The sequence below is a fragment of the Coregonus lavaretus genome (genome assembly GCF_964263955.1).
Source record: "Coregonus lavaretus genome assembly, contig: HAP1_SCAFFOLD_2103, whole genome shotgun sequence".
Taxonomy (NCBI): Eukaryota; Metazoa; Chordata; class Actinopteri; order Salmoniformes; family Salmonidae; genus Coregonus; species Coregonus lavaretus.
This window is the reverse complement of record NW_028161181.1, coordinates 1-14,672: the sequence shown is the minus strand read 5'-3', so window position 1 is coordinate 14,672 and position 14,672 is coordinate 1. Positions and strand designations below refer to the sequence as shown.

The 14,672-nt window shown below is 44.8% G+C and overlaps 1 protein-coding gene across 1 annotated transcript in view; it reads right to left on the bottom strand.

Annotated features, from left to right (window-relative positions):
* LOC311121044 (endoribonuclease Dicer-like) overlaps positions 1-13,071 on the bottom strand; it is a gene marked incomplete at its 5' end in the record, with an annotated part of 33,468 nt that extends 20,397 nt beyond the window's left edge. Inside the window, 14 exons of the mRNA XM_084195583.1 lie at positions 4,035-4,210; positions 4,419-4,524; positions 4,808-4,990; positions 5,325-5,478; positions 6,736-6,949; positions 7,182-7,361; positions 7,599-7,738; positions 7,996-8,071; positions 10,798-10,930; positions 11,133-11,287; positions 11,610-11,730; positions 11,928-12,049; positions 12,413-12,545; positions 12,758-13,071. Of these exons, the coding sequence (XP_084051709.1) occupies positions 4,035-4,210; positions 4,419-4,524; positions 4,808-4,990; positions 5,325-5,478; positions 6,736-6,949; positions 7,182-7,361; positions 7,599-7,738; positions 7,996-8,071; positions 10,798-10,930; positions 11,133-11,287; positions 11,610-11,730; positions 11,928-12,049; positions 12,413-12,545; positions 12,758-13,071 (2,207 nt within the window). The remainder of the gene's footprint in view (positions 1-4,034; positions 4,211-4,418; positions 4,525-4,807; positions 4,991-5,324; positions 5,479-6,735; positions 6,950-7,181; positions 7,362-7,598; positions 7,739-7,995; positions 8,072-10,797; positions 10,931-11,132; positions 11,288-11,609; positions 11,731-11,927; positions 12,050-12,412; positions 12,546-12,757) is intronic.
* Positions 13,072-14,672: the final 1,601 nt, after the last annotated feature.

Below are 14,672 nucleotides of genomic sequence, written 5' to 3'. Positions count from 1 at the left end.
CAAAAAAGGTTTGGTATACCTCGACTGTCTTGATATGTTGCTTCAATATATCCACATCATTTTCCTTCCTCATGATGCCATCTATTTTGTGAAGTGCACCAGTCCCTCCTGCAGCAAAGCACCCCCACAGCATGATGCTGCCACCTCTGTGCTTCACGGTTGGGATGGTGTTCTTCGGCTTGCAAGAAACCCTTTTTCCTCCAAACATAACGATGGTCATTAAGGCCAAACAGTTATATTTTTGTTTCATCAGACCAGAGGACATTTCTCCAAAAAGTATGACCTTTGTCCCCATGTGCAGTTGCAAACCGTAGTCTGGCTTTTTTATGGCGGTTTTGGAGCAGTGGCTTCTTCCTTGCTGAGTGGCCTTTCAGGTTATGTCGATATAGGACTCGTTTTACTGTGGATAGATACTTTTGTACCTGTTTCCTCTAGCATCTTCACAAGGTCCTTGGCTGTTGTTCTGGGATTGATTTGAACTTTTCGCACCAAAGTACGTTCATCTCTAGGAGACAGAACGCGTCTCCTTCCTGAGCGGTATGACGGCTGCGTGGTCCCGTGGTGTTTATACTTGCGTACTATTGTTTGTACAATGAATGTGGTACCTTCAGGCGTTTGGAAATTGCTCCCAAGGATGAACCAGACCTGTGGATGTCTACAATTTATTTTCTGAGGTCTTGGCTGATTTCTTTTGATTTTCCCATGAGGTCAAGCAAACAGGCACTAAGTTTGAAAGTAGGCCTTGAAATACATCCACAGGTACACCTCCAATTGACTCAAATGATGTCAATAATTTTTTCTTTAACTAGGCAAGTCAGTTAAGAACAAATTCTTATTTACAATGACGGCCTACCCTGTCCAAACCTGGACGACGCTGGGCCAATTGTGCGCCGCTCTATGGGACTCCCAATCACGGCCGGATTGTGATACAGCCTGGAATTGAACCAGGGTCTGTAGTGACGCCTCTAGCACTGAGATGCAGTGTCTTAGACCGCTGCGCCACTCGGGGGGCACAATTAGCCTATCAGAAGCTTCTAAAGCCATGACATCATTTTCTAGAATTTTCTAAGCTGTTTAAAGGCACAGTCAACTTAGTGTATGTAAACTTCTGACCCACTGGAATTGTGATACAGTGAATTATAAGTGAAATTATCTGTTTGTAAACAATTGTTGGAAAAATTACTTGTGTCATGCACAAAGTAGATGTCCTAACCGACTTCCAAAAAACTATCGTTTGTTAACAAGACATTTGTGGAGTGGTTGAAAAACGAGTTTTAATGACTCCAACCTAAGTGTATGTAAACTTCTGACTTCAACTTTGTGTGTGTGTGTGTGTGTGTGTGTGTGTGTGTGTGTGTGTGTGTGTGTGTGTGTGTGTATATATATATATATATATATATATATATATATATATATATATATATATATATATATATATATATATATATATATATATATATATATATACACACATACACATACATACAGTGGGGAGAACAAGTATTTGATACACTGCCGATTTTGCAGGTTTTCCTACTTACAAAGCATGTAGAGGTCGGTAATTTTTATCATATGTACACTTCAACTGTGAGAGACGGAATCTAAAACAAAAATCCAGAAAATCACATTGTATGATTTTAAAGTAATTCATTTGCATTTTATTGCATAACATAAGTATTTGATACATCAGAAAAACAGAACTTAATATTTGGTACAGAAACCTTTGTTTGCAATTACAGAGATCATACGTTTCCTGTAGGTCTTGACCAGGTTTGCACACACTGCAGCAGGGATTTTGGCCCACTCCTCCATACAGACCTTCTCCAGATCCTTCAGGTTTCGGGGCTGTCGCTGGGCAATACGGACTTTCAGCGCCCTCCAAAGATTTTCTATCGGGTTCAGGTCTGGAGACTGGCTAGGCCACTCCAGGACCTTGAGATGCTTCTTACGGAGCCACTCCTTAGTTGCCCTGGCTGTGAGTTTCGGGTCGTTGTCATGCTGGAAGACCCAGCCACGACCCATCTTCAATGCTCTTACTGAGGGAAGGAGGTTGTTGGCCAAGATCTCGCGATACATGGCCCCATCCATCCTCCCCTCAATATGGTGCAGTCGTCCTGTCCCCTTTGCAGAAAAGCATCCCCAAAGAATGATGTTTCCACCTCCATGCTTCACGGTTGGGATGGTGTTCTTGGGGTTGTACACATCCTTCTTCTTCCTCCAAACATGGCGAGTGGAGTTTAGACCAATAAACTATATTTTTGTCTCATCAGACCACATGACCTTCTCCCATTCCTCCTCTGGATCATCCAGATGGTCATTGGCAAACTTCAGACGGGCCTGGATATGCTCTGGCTTGAGCAGGGGGACCTTGCGTGCGCTGCAGGATTTTAATCCATGACGGCGTAGTGTGTTACTAATGGTTTTCTTTGAGACTGTGGTCCCAGCTCTCTTCAGGTCATTGACCAGGTCCTGCCGTGTAGTTCTGGGCTGATCCCTCACCTTTCTCATGATCATTGATGCCCCACGAGGTGAGATCTTGCATGGAGCCCCAGACCGAGGGTGATTGACCGTCATCTTGAACTTCTTCCATTTTCTAATAATTGTGCCAACAGTTGTTGCCTTCTCACCAAGCTGCTAGCCTATTGTCCTGTAGCCCATCCCAGCCTTGTGCAGGTCTACAATTTTATCCCTGATGTCCTTACACAGCTCTCTGGTCTTGGCCATTGTGGAGAGGTTGGAGTTTGTTTGATTGAGTGTGTGGACAGGTGTCTTTTATACAGGTAACTTGTTCAAACAGGTGCAGTTAATACAGGTAATGAGTGGAGAACAGGAGGGCTTCTTAAAGAAAAACTAACAGGTCTGTGAGAGCCGGAATTCTTACTGGTTGGTAGGTGATCAAATATTTATGTCATGCAATAAAATGCAAATTAATTACTTAAAAATCATACAATGTGATTTTCTGGATTTTTGTTTTAGATTCCGTCTCTCACAGTTGAAGTGTACCTATGATAAAAATTACAGACCTCTACATGCTTTGTAAGTAGGAAAACCTGCAAAATCGGCAGTGTATCAAATACTTGTTCTCCCCACTGTGTGTGTGTGTGTGTATATATATATATATATATATATATATATATATATATATATATATATATATATAGGCTATGCGCAGCACTTCATTCAATTTATCGAATCAGTTATTGTTTTCTTGCTCAAACTGTGAGCAACACCGGTCAAACTCAGACATTTCTCTCAAAACACAGGGATGTTGATTCGCACAGTACTAGTATTATCAGAGGACCTTGGAGCTCACCAAAAAACAGTAAGTTACTCTGGCTGGAATTGTTACTCTCCTGTCATGTATAAATTACTGACACGGCAGATTCGGACCGGACTAAAATGACAGAAGTGGTGTTTTGTGTTCGTGCACATAATTACATTACCCGACCACCCCCAGTAAAACAAATCACATCCGAATAGGGTTTAAGGCAAGGGATGTTTCCTCGTCTCTGCTGCTGCTGCCTCCGCCACATTGTTCTCAATCCCAATATAGTGGTTAATTTAGCTATTATGCACATAGCAACATAGGGAAAGGTGCCAATTCTACGGCGCACTGAAGATTATGTTTCAGAACGGCAGACAGTGACCATATCCAACGCGGGCGAAAGCGCATTTGTTATAAAATATTAGATTTATTGGTGTTGCACCATTATTTTTTACATAATATAACCATATACAATTTCAGTATCACATCTTAAGAGTGATGGACTGTGCCACAATGAATTAGTCCACTGAGACAGGCACGAATCAGACAGGTGTCTTGTACACCATGGTCCCAAAGAATTTGGGGTGACTGATCGACAAAAGAAATCTCGGTCGACCAACAGCCTATCGACCAAACAACCAACCAGTCGACTAAATGGGGTCACCCCTTGATAGTTAATCCAAGTCCAGTCAGGTTTATTTAAAGTGCATTTCACATGGGGGGCCGCCACACACTTTACATCATTAAAGAAAATGGGGATGAGACGTACCTGAAGTCAGAGGGCAGGGTCTGAGCTCCTACTCCAGCGTCGCTGGCCGTCTGGGCCCGCAGCTCCTCGGCTGTGAGCAGGCAGTGAAGGCGATACAGAATGCTGGGAAGACACACAGCCTTCCTCCACAGAGAGGCTGGGATGGGGTGGATGGCACACAGCTCTGGGACCAGGATCTGGAGGAGAGGAGAGGAGGGAGGAAAGAAAAGAGAAATACAAAAATGAGACATTGGTTGAGTCCCAAATGACACCCTGTTCCCTATACAGTGCACTACTTTTGACCAGGGCCCTATGAGTACAGCTGTCCTCCAACATATTCTAATCTAGTTCATTTTCAGCCATAAACCGGTATAGATCCATGGCTCTGTGTGTACACTAGATTACCTGTTTGTTCTGTAGACTCTCCCACTTGGCCTTCCTCTTCTCTGCACTGCTGAGGGGCAGGGCTTTCCCCTTCTGGTTCAGGTGGCGAGGGGTTAACAGGTTCAGGCTACAGGGAGAGGTCAGAGGTCAAACACTGGATGAGTTAAACAGTAGCTCTCAGATACAGTAACCTGTATGGGTGTCAAGGTACAGACAAAGGGTTCATCCCATATCTTTATTCATTTTGATGGCAGTCATGCTCCCCCCACCACCCATGGAGGTTCGAGAGACCGAGATCATCCTTATGATGATAGAGTTGATTAAGATACATTTTCCTCTCTTTCTCTCTCCCTCCATCTCCCTCGCTCTCCATTTCCCTCCCTCGCCCTCTCTCGTCCTCTCTCTCTCACCGTGACGAGGTATGGTCTACGTCTAGTAGTGGCTGGTTTACGTTGGACAGGTCCAGGTTGTACTTGGTTTTGTAGTACTCAGCAAACGTCTGGTACTCCGGCGATGGAAACCTGCTGAGAGGTGTGAGGTCTGTGTAAACGTCAGCCACGTAGAAGCGGTGAGGCTGGTCAAAGTTACGATACCTGAGAGAGAGAGAGACAGGGGTCAAGGTTTGACATAAATGGAACAGTGAAGATATACTTTCAATTCTTTGCTCAAAAATTGTGAGGTGGTTACATCCAAATATGCACCATGATATCTTCAGTTTTTTAAAATAATCTTATTATCATATGGATCATATTAAATCTATTGGATGTTGCTTAAACTAAAGATGTGTCCCAAATGGCAGCCTATTCCCTATGGACACTGGTCAAAAGAAGTGCACTATATAGGGAATAGGGTGTTATTTTGAACTTAACCTAAAACTCTATTGGCTCCTCTGTCAGTGAGGGGTATGTAGTGAAGTGAGCAGCGTACCGTGGAATGATGACAGCGTCCTGGTAGTCTTCCAGTTTGAAGGTGAAGGGGTTCTGCTTGGTGTACTGGGTGGTAGGAATGCCAATACGAGCCTCTGACTTCTCTATGTCCTCCATGAATTTAAAGTCCAAATCTAGAGTGTTGGAATCCTCAACTGAAAGAAGAGACAGTGTGTTAGTGAGCTTACATGGCGAGGGAATCATTAGTTATGGCATGAAGAACTAAAAGGACAAAACACACCGGGCCGACTAAAAGTTAAGAGCAGCGGGTAGCAGTCCTATCGACTTTGACAACAACATCGGCCAACATCTTTTGTTAATTTCCCAACAATTCTACATGTTGAATCACTATCGTTGCAGTGTGTTTGGTCCTTAAAAAACAGGGCCTATAGTTTTATGTGTAATGTTGGGCTGTCACTCACCAACATTGACAGGTAGAATGCAGTTGGCTAACTAACTCACCAACCCAGAGGTAGAGCGCAGTAGGCTAACTAACTCACCAACATTGAGAGATAGAACGCAGTAGGCTAACTAACTCACCAACATTGAGAGGTAAAATGCAGTAGACTACCTCACCAACATTGAGAGGTAGAACGCAGTAGGCTATTTAACTCACCAACATTGAGAGGTAGAACACAGTAGGCTATTTAACTCACCAACATTGAGAGGTAGAACACAGTAGACTACCTCACCAACATTGAGAGGTAGAACGCAGTAGGCTATTTAACTCACCAACATTGAGAGGTAGAGCGCAGTAGGCTAACTAACTCACCAACATTGAGAGGTAAAATGCAGTAGACTACCTCACCAACATTGAGCGGTAGAACACAGTAGACTACCTCACCAACATTGAGAGGTAGAACACAGTAGACTACCTCACCAACATTGAGAGGTAGAACGCAGTAGGCTATTTAACTCACCAACATTGAGAGGTAGAGCGCAGTAGGCTAACTAACTCACCAACATTGAGAGGTAAAATGCAGTAGACTACCTCACCAACATTGAGAGGTAGAACACAGTAGACTACCTAACTCACCAACATTGAGAGGTAGAACACAGTAGACTACCTCACCAACATTGAGAGGTAGAACACAGTAGACTACCTAACTCACCAACATTGAGAGGTAGAACGCAGTAGATTAACTAAGTAACTCACCAACATTGAGAGTTAGAACACAGTAGACTAACTAACTCACCAACATTGAGAGGTAGAACGCAGTAGATTAACTAAGTAACTCACCAACATTGAGAGGTAGAATGCAGTAGACTAACTAACTCACCAACATTGAGAGGTAGAACGCAGTAGATTAACTAAGTAACTCACCAACATTGAGAGGTAGAACGCAGTAGGCTAACTAAGTAACTCACCAACATTGAGAGGTAGAACGCAGTAGGCTAACTAAGTAACTCACCAACATTGAGAGGTAGAACGCAGTAGGCCGAGTCGGCCTGCGTGGGATTGAACTCCAGAGCAGGTTTCTCCAGGCGGAGGATGTGAGAGAATATGTACTGGTGTAGTCTGGTGATCAGGTCCAGTTGGACAGCACTTAGAGTGAACCCAGCCTTCTGGAGCTCCATCGAGATGGTCACCTCGCCAGACCGCGTGTACACAGGAAAGTGGGGGATCTGGGGAAAGGGGGAGGATGGGGTTAGGTAAGTCTCACTGTACCCTTAATAAAAGTGCATACTAACTGTGGAAAAGCAAGGTGGGCCCTGCTGTCTAGCTGTTGCCTCCTAGAATAAATAAGTTCTCTATCCGTTTCAATAGAAACGGAAATGCTTGTTTGCATCCATAAATATTACTTTGAGGACCTGTCAGGAAACAAATCAATGAGAAACTGATAGGTGTGTTCCTTACCCGAGGTATAGGTTTGGCGGTCAGGATGCCAAAGCACCTGGTAGTGTCCTCTGGAGGGTAGAGCTTCCTGCGCCGGAAGTTGAGCTCATCAGGCAGAGGGGTGGTGAGGACCATGCCGATCACATACAGGTAGTAAGACCGCTCCGGTACAGGGTAACTGTCCCGAAGACACTCTGGTATCTGGAAAGGAGAGAGAGATCATCTAGCTGTTAGATGCTCCAGACTGCTCCGGTACAGGGTAACTGTCCCGAAGACACTCTGGTATCTGGAAAGGAGAGAGAGATCATCTAGCTGTTAGATGCTCCAGAAGGAACAGTCAGAGCTGATGGCCCATACGGCACCGGTCAAAAGTAGTGCACTATTGTATATAAGTAATAGGGTGCCATTTGGGATGCATCTAGTGTGGTGACTACTCACAGCTTTAGGGTAGCACTGCCTTCTCTTGGTGGATCCTGGTCTGCCTGGAACACTGGTCTCCTCCTCGTCATGGAGATCCAGTTCCTCCTCATACTTCACTGTCTCTTTCCCCACAGGCATCAAGTGGTCATCCAACTCACCTGTAAAAATACATTTATTGGCACCATTTAACTACTGTACAAACATATGGTCACTGCACAGCAGTTATTACCAGGTCCCCCTCCTCTCCCACCACACACTGAACCCCTTCTCACACCCCAGCAAATTCAGTTACATTCCCACAAGCTTGAAGAGAGCGAGAGGGAGGGAGATTTGAGGGACAGAAAGAGAAATGGGGAGGGAGAGATACAATCAGGGACTAGCTGCAGAGAGCGCTGCATAGCTGAATTTTATTTACCTTTTTTGTGAAGATTTTCACAACAAAGTAGTGCCACTGCCTTCTCTGCCAGTCGTGCACAGTTCATTATTGGCCCCTTCAATGACAAAACAAAGTGTACATTGGTCTCAAAGACATCCATGAAACACATGGTTAGGTGAATCTTGACGTCTCAAAATGGAAGAAGTGGATGCTATACATTGGTGGTGGATGAGGTGAGTTTCCCCCCTATGTAGCCTACAACAGCTCTTTGTGCACCTGGAAGCACTGTATAATTGTGTCCCAAAAGGCACCCTTTTCCCTATATAGTGCACTACTTTTGACCAGAGCTGGAATATACAGTGCATTCGGAAAGTATTCAGACCCTTCCCTTTTCCACATTTTGTTACGTTACAACCTTATTCTAAAATGGATTAAATTACACTGCTCAAAAAAATAAAGGGAACACTTAAACAACACAATGTAACTCCAAGTCAATCACACTTCTGTGAAATCAAACTGTCCACTTAGGAAGCAACACTGATTGACAATACATTTCACATGCTGTTGTGCAAATGGAATAGACAACAGGTGGAAATTATAGGCAATTAGTAAGACACCCCCCAATAAAGGACTGGTTTTGCAGGTGGTGACCACAGACCACTTCTCAGTTCCTATGCTTCCTGGCTGATGTTTTGGTCACTTTTGAATGCTGGCGGTGCTTTCACTCTAGTGGTAGCATGAGACGGAGTCTACAACCCACACAAGGTAGTGCAGCTCATCCAGGATGGCACATCAATGCGAGCTGTGGCAAGAAGGTTTGCTGTGTCTGTAAGCGTAGTGTCCAGAGCATGGAGGCGCTACCAGGAGACAGGCCAGTAAATCAGGAGACGTGGAGGAGGCCGTAGGAGGGCAACAACCCAGCAGCAAGACTGCTACCTCCGCCTTTGTGCAAGGAGGAGCAGGAGGAGCACTGCCAGAGCCCTGCAAAATGACTTCCAGCAGGCCACAAATGTGCATGTGTCTGCTCAAACGGTCAGAAACAGACTCCATGAGGGTGGTATGAGGGCCCGACGTCCACAGGTGGGGGTTGTGCTTACAGCCCAACACCGTGCAGGACGTTTGGCATTTGCCAGAGAACACCAAGATTGGCAAATTCGCCACTGGCGCCCTGTGCTCTTCACAGATGAAAGCAGGTTCACACTGAGCACATGTGACAGACGTGACAGAGTCTGGAGACGCCGTGGAGAACGTTCTGCTGCCTGCAACATCCTCCAGCATGACCGGTTTGGCGGTGGGTCAGTCATGGTGGGGGGTGGCATTTCTTTGGGGGGCCGCACAGCCCTCCATGTGCTCGCCAGAGGTAGCCTGACTGCCATTAGGTACCGAGATGAGATGTGGTTGGCCCTGGGTTCCTCCTAATGCAAGACAATGCTAGACCTCATGTGGCTGGAGTGTGTCAGCAGTTCCTGCAAGAGGAAGGCATTGATGCTATGGACTGGCCCGCCCGTTCCCCAGACCTGAATCCAATTGAGCACATCTGGGACATCATGTCTCGCTCCATCCACCAACGCCACGTTGCACCACAGACTGTCCAGGAGTTGGCAGATGCTTTAGTCCAGGTCTGGGAGGAGATTACATTTACATTTACGTCATTTAGCAGACGCTCTTATCCAGAGCGACTTACAAATAGGTGCATTCACCCTAAAGCCAGTGGGATAACCACTTTACAATATCTATTTTTATTTTGTGTGTGGTTTTTTTTGTTAGTTTTTTTGCCCAGGTGTTGTAGGGAGGTCATACAGGCACGTGGAGGCCACACACACACTACTGAGCCTCATTTTGACTTGTTTTAAGGACATTACATCAACGTTGGATCAGCCTGTAGTGTGGTTTTCCACTTTAATTTTGAGGGTGACTCCAAATCCAGACCTCCATGGGTTGCTAAATTTGATTTCCATTGATAATTTTTGTGTGATTTTGTTGTCAGCACATTCAACTATGTAAAGAAAAAAGTATTTAAGATTATTTCATTCATTCAGATCTAGGATGTTATTTTAGTGTTCCCTTTATTTTTTTGAGCAGTGTATTGAAGCATGGTGGTGGCAGCATCATGCTGTGGAGATGTTTTTCAGCGGCAGGGACTGGGAGACTAGTCAGGATCGAGGGAAAGATGAATGGAGCAAAGTACAGAGAGATCCTTGATGAAAACCTGCTCTAGAGCGCTCAGGACCTCAGACTGGGGTGAAGGTTCACCTTCCAACAGGACAACGACCCTAAGCACACAGCCAAGACAACGCAGGACTGGCTTCAGGAAAAGTCTCTGAATGTCCTTGAGTGGCCCAGCCAGAGCCCGGACTTGAACCCGATCTAACATCTCTGGAGAGACCTGAAAATAGCTGTGCAGCGACGCTCCCCATCCAACCTGACTGCAGGATCTGCAGAGAAGAATGGGAGAAACTCCCCAAATACAGGTGTGCCAAGCTTGTAGCGTCATACCCAAGAAGACTCGAGGCTGTCATCGCTGCCAAAGGTGCTTCAAAAAAGTACTGAGTAAAGGGTCTGAATACTTATGTAAATGTAATATTTCAGTTTTTATTTATTTTATAAATTTGTAAACATTTCTAAAAGCCTGTTTTTGCTTTGTCATTATGGGGTATTGTGTGTAGATTGATGTGAAAAAACAACAACTTGTAATCCATTTTAGAATAAGGCTGTAATGTAACAAAATGTGCAAAAGGTCAAGGGGTCTGAATACTTTCCGAAGGCACTGTATAGGGAATACGGTGCCTTTTGGTAATCAGACCTACAAATCCAATCAATTATGAAAGCCTGCAGACTCACAGCAACGGGCACCCGTAGAGGGGAATTGATGGGCAGGTAGAGGGTTGACTGGTAGCGCCCATCCTTCAGCTCCTTCGTCTTACACTTGGGTGCCAAGTGGGTAAACGGGTCACTGGGCAGACGGGCACAGTATCTGTGGGGGAGAAAGGGGGAGAGGGTCATTAGCACACCAGACCACCCACAACCAAATGAAAACAAGATCCAACATATTTTCTTCTCAGTCTATTTAGAGCCTTGTTTCTAATGAGAACCCTTTAAAAAAATTAATATATATATAAATATATATATATATCTCTTTCACAGAAGCAAAGCAGCGCCCCCTGTTTTCTCTTGACCTGTTGATGTGTCCGATAGCCGTGTTGATGGTGACGCGGGGCCCTCCTTCCTCAGAGCGGAGCACGTAAGGTGGCAGGATGTTGTCATCATCCAGCACCGGTTCCACCTCAAAGTCACTGACCCCCGCTGCCTTGGAACACTTGTTTCTCAGGATCTGAAGAGGTCAAGAGAAGACCTACAGTCAACAGTATTAGGGTTGTCACAATACTAGTAGAGAAACACCAATGACCTCTCATATCATCCAAGGATGGGGCCTTGTGGACAGGCTCTGAAAACCACTGTCTTCCTCAGACAGACACACTAATCAATTAAACAGGAAGATAGTGGCACCCAATTCCCTATACAGTATAGTGCACTACATTTGACCAGAGCCATAGGGTGCCATTTGGGATGCATACTTAGACAAATCTCTGAGAATCCCTGTGTTCCTCAGACAGACACAATGGGGCCTTGAGGACAGGCTCTGAAAACCACACCTTCTCTATGGCCTTGTAGGTCTTCAGGTCTTCCTCGAAGGTCTTGGTCCTCTCACTTTCAGCCAGCATGATGTAGTTGGAGACAGGAGCTCTGGCTCTGCCTTTAGACTGAACGTAGGACCTGCAGTCAAGTCGAGGTTTATTGAAAGTGCATTTAACAGGGGTCACGACACACTTTACATGATTAAAAAAGAGGAACAAAACAATGTAGAAAGGGAAGGTGAACAATATCAACAATATAAAACTGAACAAAAAGAGAAGCCAATAGTCCATTGGGTAGGAAGCAACAAGGTAGTGAATGGACAAGCAGTGCTGTACCTGTACTCAGTGGGCAAGTCAAACCTCACCACCAGGTTACACTTGGGAATATCTACCCCTTCCTCCACGATGCTGGTCGCTATGAGCAGGTTGGTCTCGTGGGCACGAAACTTACGCAGAACCTGAGAGATGATGAGGAAATGTAGTTAGGTGTGGATGGCAGGAGGGGAGAGAGAGAGAGAGAGAGGTAGAAAGAGAGAGAGATATTGGGGCGGCAGGTAGCTTAGTGGTGAAGAGCGTTGTGCCAGTAACCGAAAGGTCGCTGGTTCTAATCCCCGAGCCGACTAGGTGAAAAATCTGTCGCTGTGCCCTTGAGCAAGGCACTTAACCCTAATTGCTCATGTAAGTCGCTCTGGATAAGAGCGTCTGCTAAATGACTAAAATGTAAAATGTAAATGTAATATTCTAATATAGGGGTAGGTCAATTTCAATGTAAATAGATGGGATAATGTCATAATCCAAAATGGCATCTGTTGCGTTCCCACCTCTTCCTGTTTCCTGAACTCCACCTCCATCTGCTTGTTACGTGGCTGGTTCTTGCCGATGCTGTGTCCTGTGATGAAGTTACTGCTGATGTAGGCCAGCTCTGGGTCCTGCTTCCCCGCTTCCTTTATCAGCCTGACACACAGAGGGACAGTAATCATGGAAATGGTATTAAGACAACCTAAATCCTCCCTCCAAAATATACTGCTAAATCACAAAGTCAACTCTATATCATTAATTCCATTCTTCTAGTCTTTTGAGCAGTGTACAACAAAAAATCCAAGGAGACAGGGTAGCAGAGGCATCACACATTTGAGCCAAAATGGCATTGAACGTCAGACTCGTACCGGTTGAGGACGACGGCCGTGTAGCGCCTCTCAACGAAGATGATCCCACACAGGATGTTGGTGAAAGGCGAGGGGAAGTTAGCCTCGGGTTTCTCCTTCACCTCCACCTCCTCATCCTCGTCTTCGTCCTCCGAGTCACTCCACGACACGTAGTTGTCCTCGTTGCGGTTGTTGTACCACTCCACACTCTCAAACTGCTGCCTCTCGAAGGGCTTGTACTCATGGAGGATCTCCAGGAGACGGATGACCTTCGGGGTCACAAACTTCAGGTCCAGAGAGGCCGGGGAGAAGTGTTCCTCACACAGGGCGTGGACCTAGGATACCAGAAATAAATGACTTTATAATAAGCCCTGTGGACCTATCCTGTGGACCTATCCTGTGGACCTATCCTATACCCAGAGGGGAAATTCACTTGCCCCTGTACACACACACTAGATTGCACAGCAACACAAAATACTAAAAGCAATCAATACCATGTATTTATGCAGCCCTTATCAGAGCAATGGATGTCATGTAGCCCTTATTACAGCAATGGATGTTATGTAGCCCTTATTACAGCAATGGATGTCATGTAGCCCTTATTACAGTAATGGATGTCATGTAGCCCTTATTACAGTAATGGATGTCATGTAGCCCTTATTACAGCAATGGATGTTATGTAGCCCTTATTACAGCAATGGATGTCATGTAGCCCTTATTACAGTATTGGATGTCATGTAGCCCTTATTACAGCAATGGATGTCATGTAGCCCTTATTACAGCAATGGATGTCATGTAGCCCTTATTAGAGTAATGAATGTCATGTAGCCCTTATTACAGTAATGGATGTCATGTAGCCCTTATTACAGCAATGGATGTCATGTAGCCCTTATTACAGCAATGGATGTCATGTAGCCCTTATTAGAGCAATGGATGTCATGTAGCCCTTATTAGAGCAATGGATGTCATGTAGCCCTTATTACAGTAATGGATGTCATGTAGCCCTTATTACAGTAATGGATGTCATGTAGCCCTTATTACAGTAATGGATGTCATGTAGCCCTTATTACAGTAATGGATGTCATGTAGCCCTTATTACAGTAATGGATGTCATGTAGCCCTTATTACAGTAATGGATGTCATGTAGCCCTTATTACAGTAATGGATGTCATGTAGCCCTTATTACAGTAATGGATGTCATGTAGCCCTTATTAGAGCAATGGATGTCATGTAGCCCTTATTACAGTAATGGATGTCATGTAGCCCTTATTACAGTAATGGATGTCATGTAGCCCTTATTACAGCAATGGATGTCATGTAGCCCTTATTACAGCAATGGATGTCATGTAGCCCTTATTACAGCAATGGATGTCATGTAGCCCTTATTACAGTAATGGATGTCATGTAGCCCTTATTAGAGCAATGGATGTCATGTAGCCCTTATTACAGTAATGGATGTCATGTAGCCCTTATTACAGTAATGGATGTCATGTAGCCCTTATTACAGTAATGGATGTCATGTAGCCCTTATTACAGCAATGGATGTCATGCAGCCCTTATTACAGTAATGGATGTCATGTAGCCCTTATTACAGCAATGTACACTACCGTTCAAAAGTTTGGGGTACTTAGAAATGTCCTTGTTTTCCATGACAACATACATGAAATGAGTTTGAATAGGAACTTTTACAAACTGAATAGGAAATGTAGTCATTGACAAGGTTAGAAATAATAATTGTGTCCTTCAAACTTTGCTTTCGTCAAAGAATCCTCCATTTGCAGCAATTACAGCCTTGCAGACCTTTGGCATTCTAGTTGTCAATTTGTTGAGGTAATCTGAAGAGATTTCACCCCATGCTTCCCGAAGCGCCTCCCACAAGTTGGATTGGCTTGATGGGCACTTCTTACGTACCATACGGTCAAGCTGCTCCCACAAC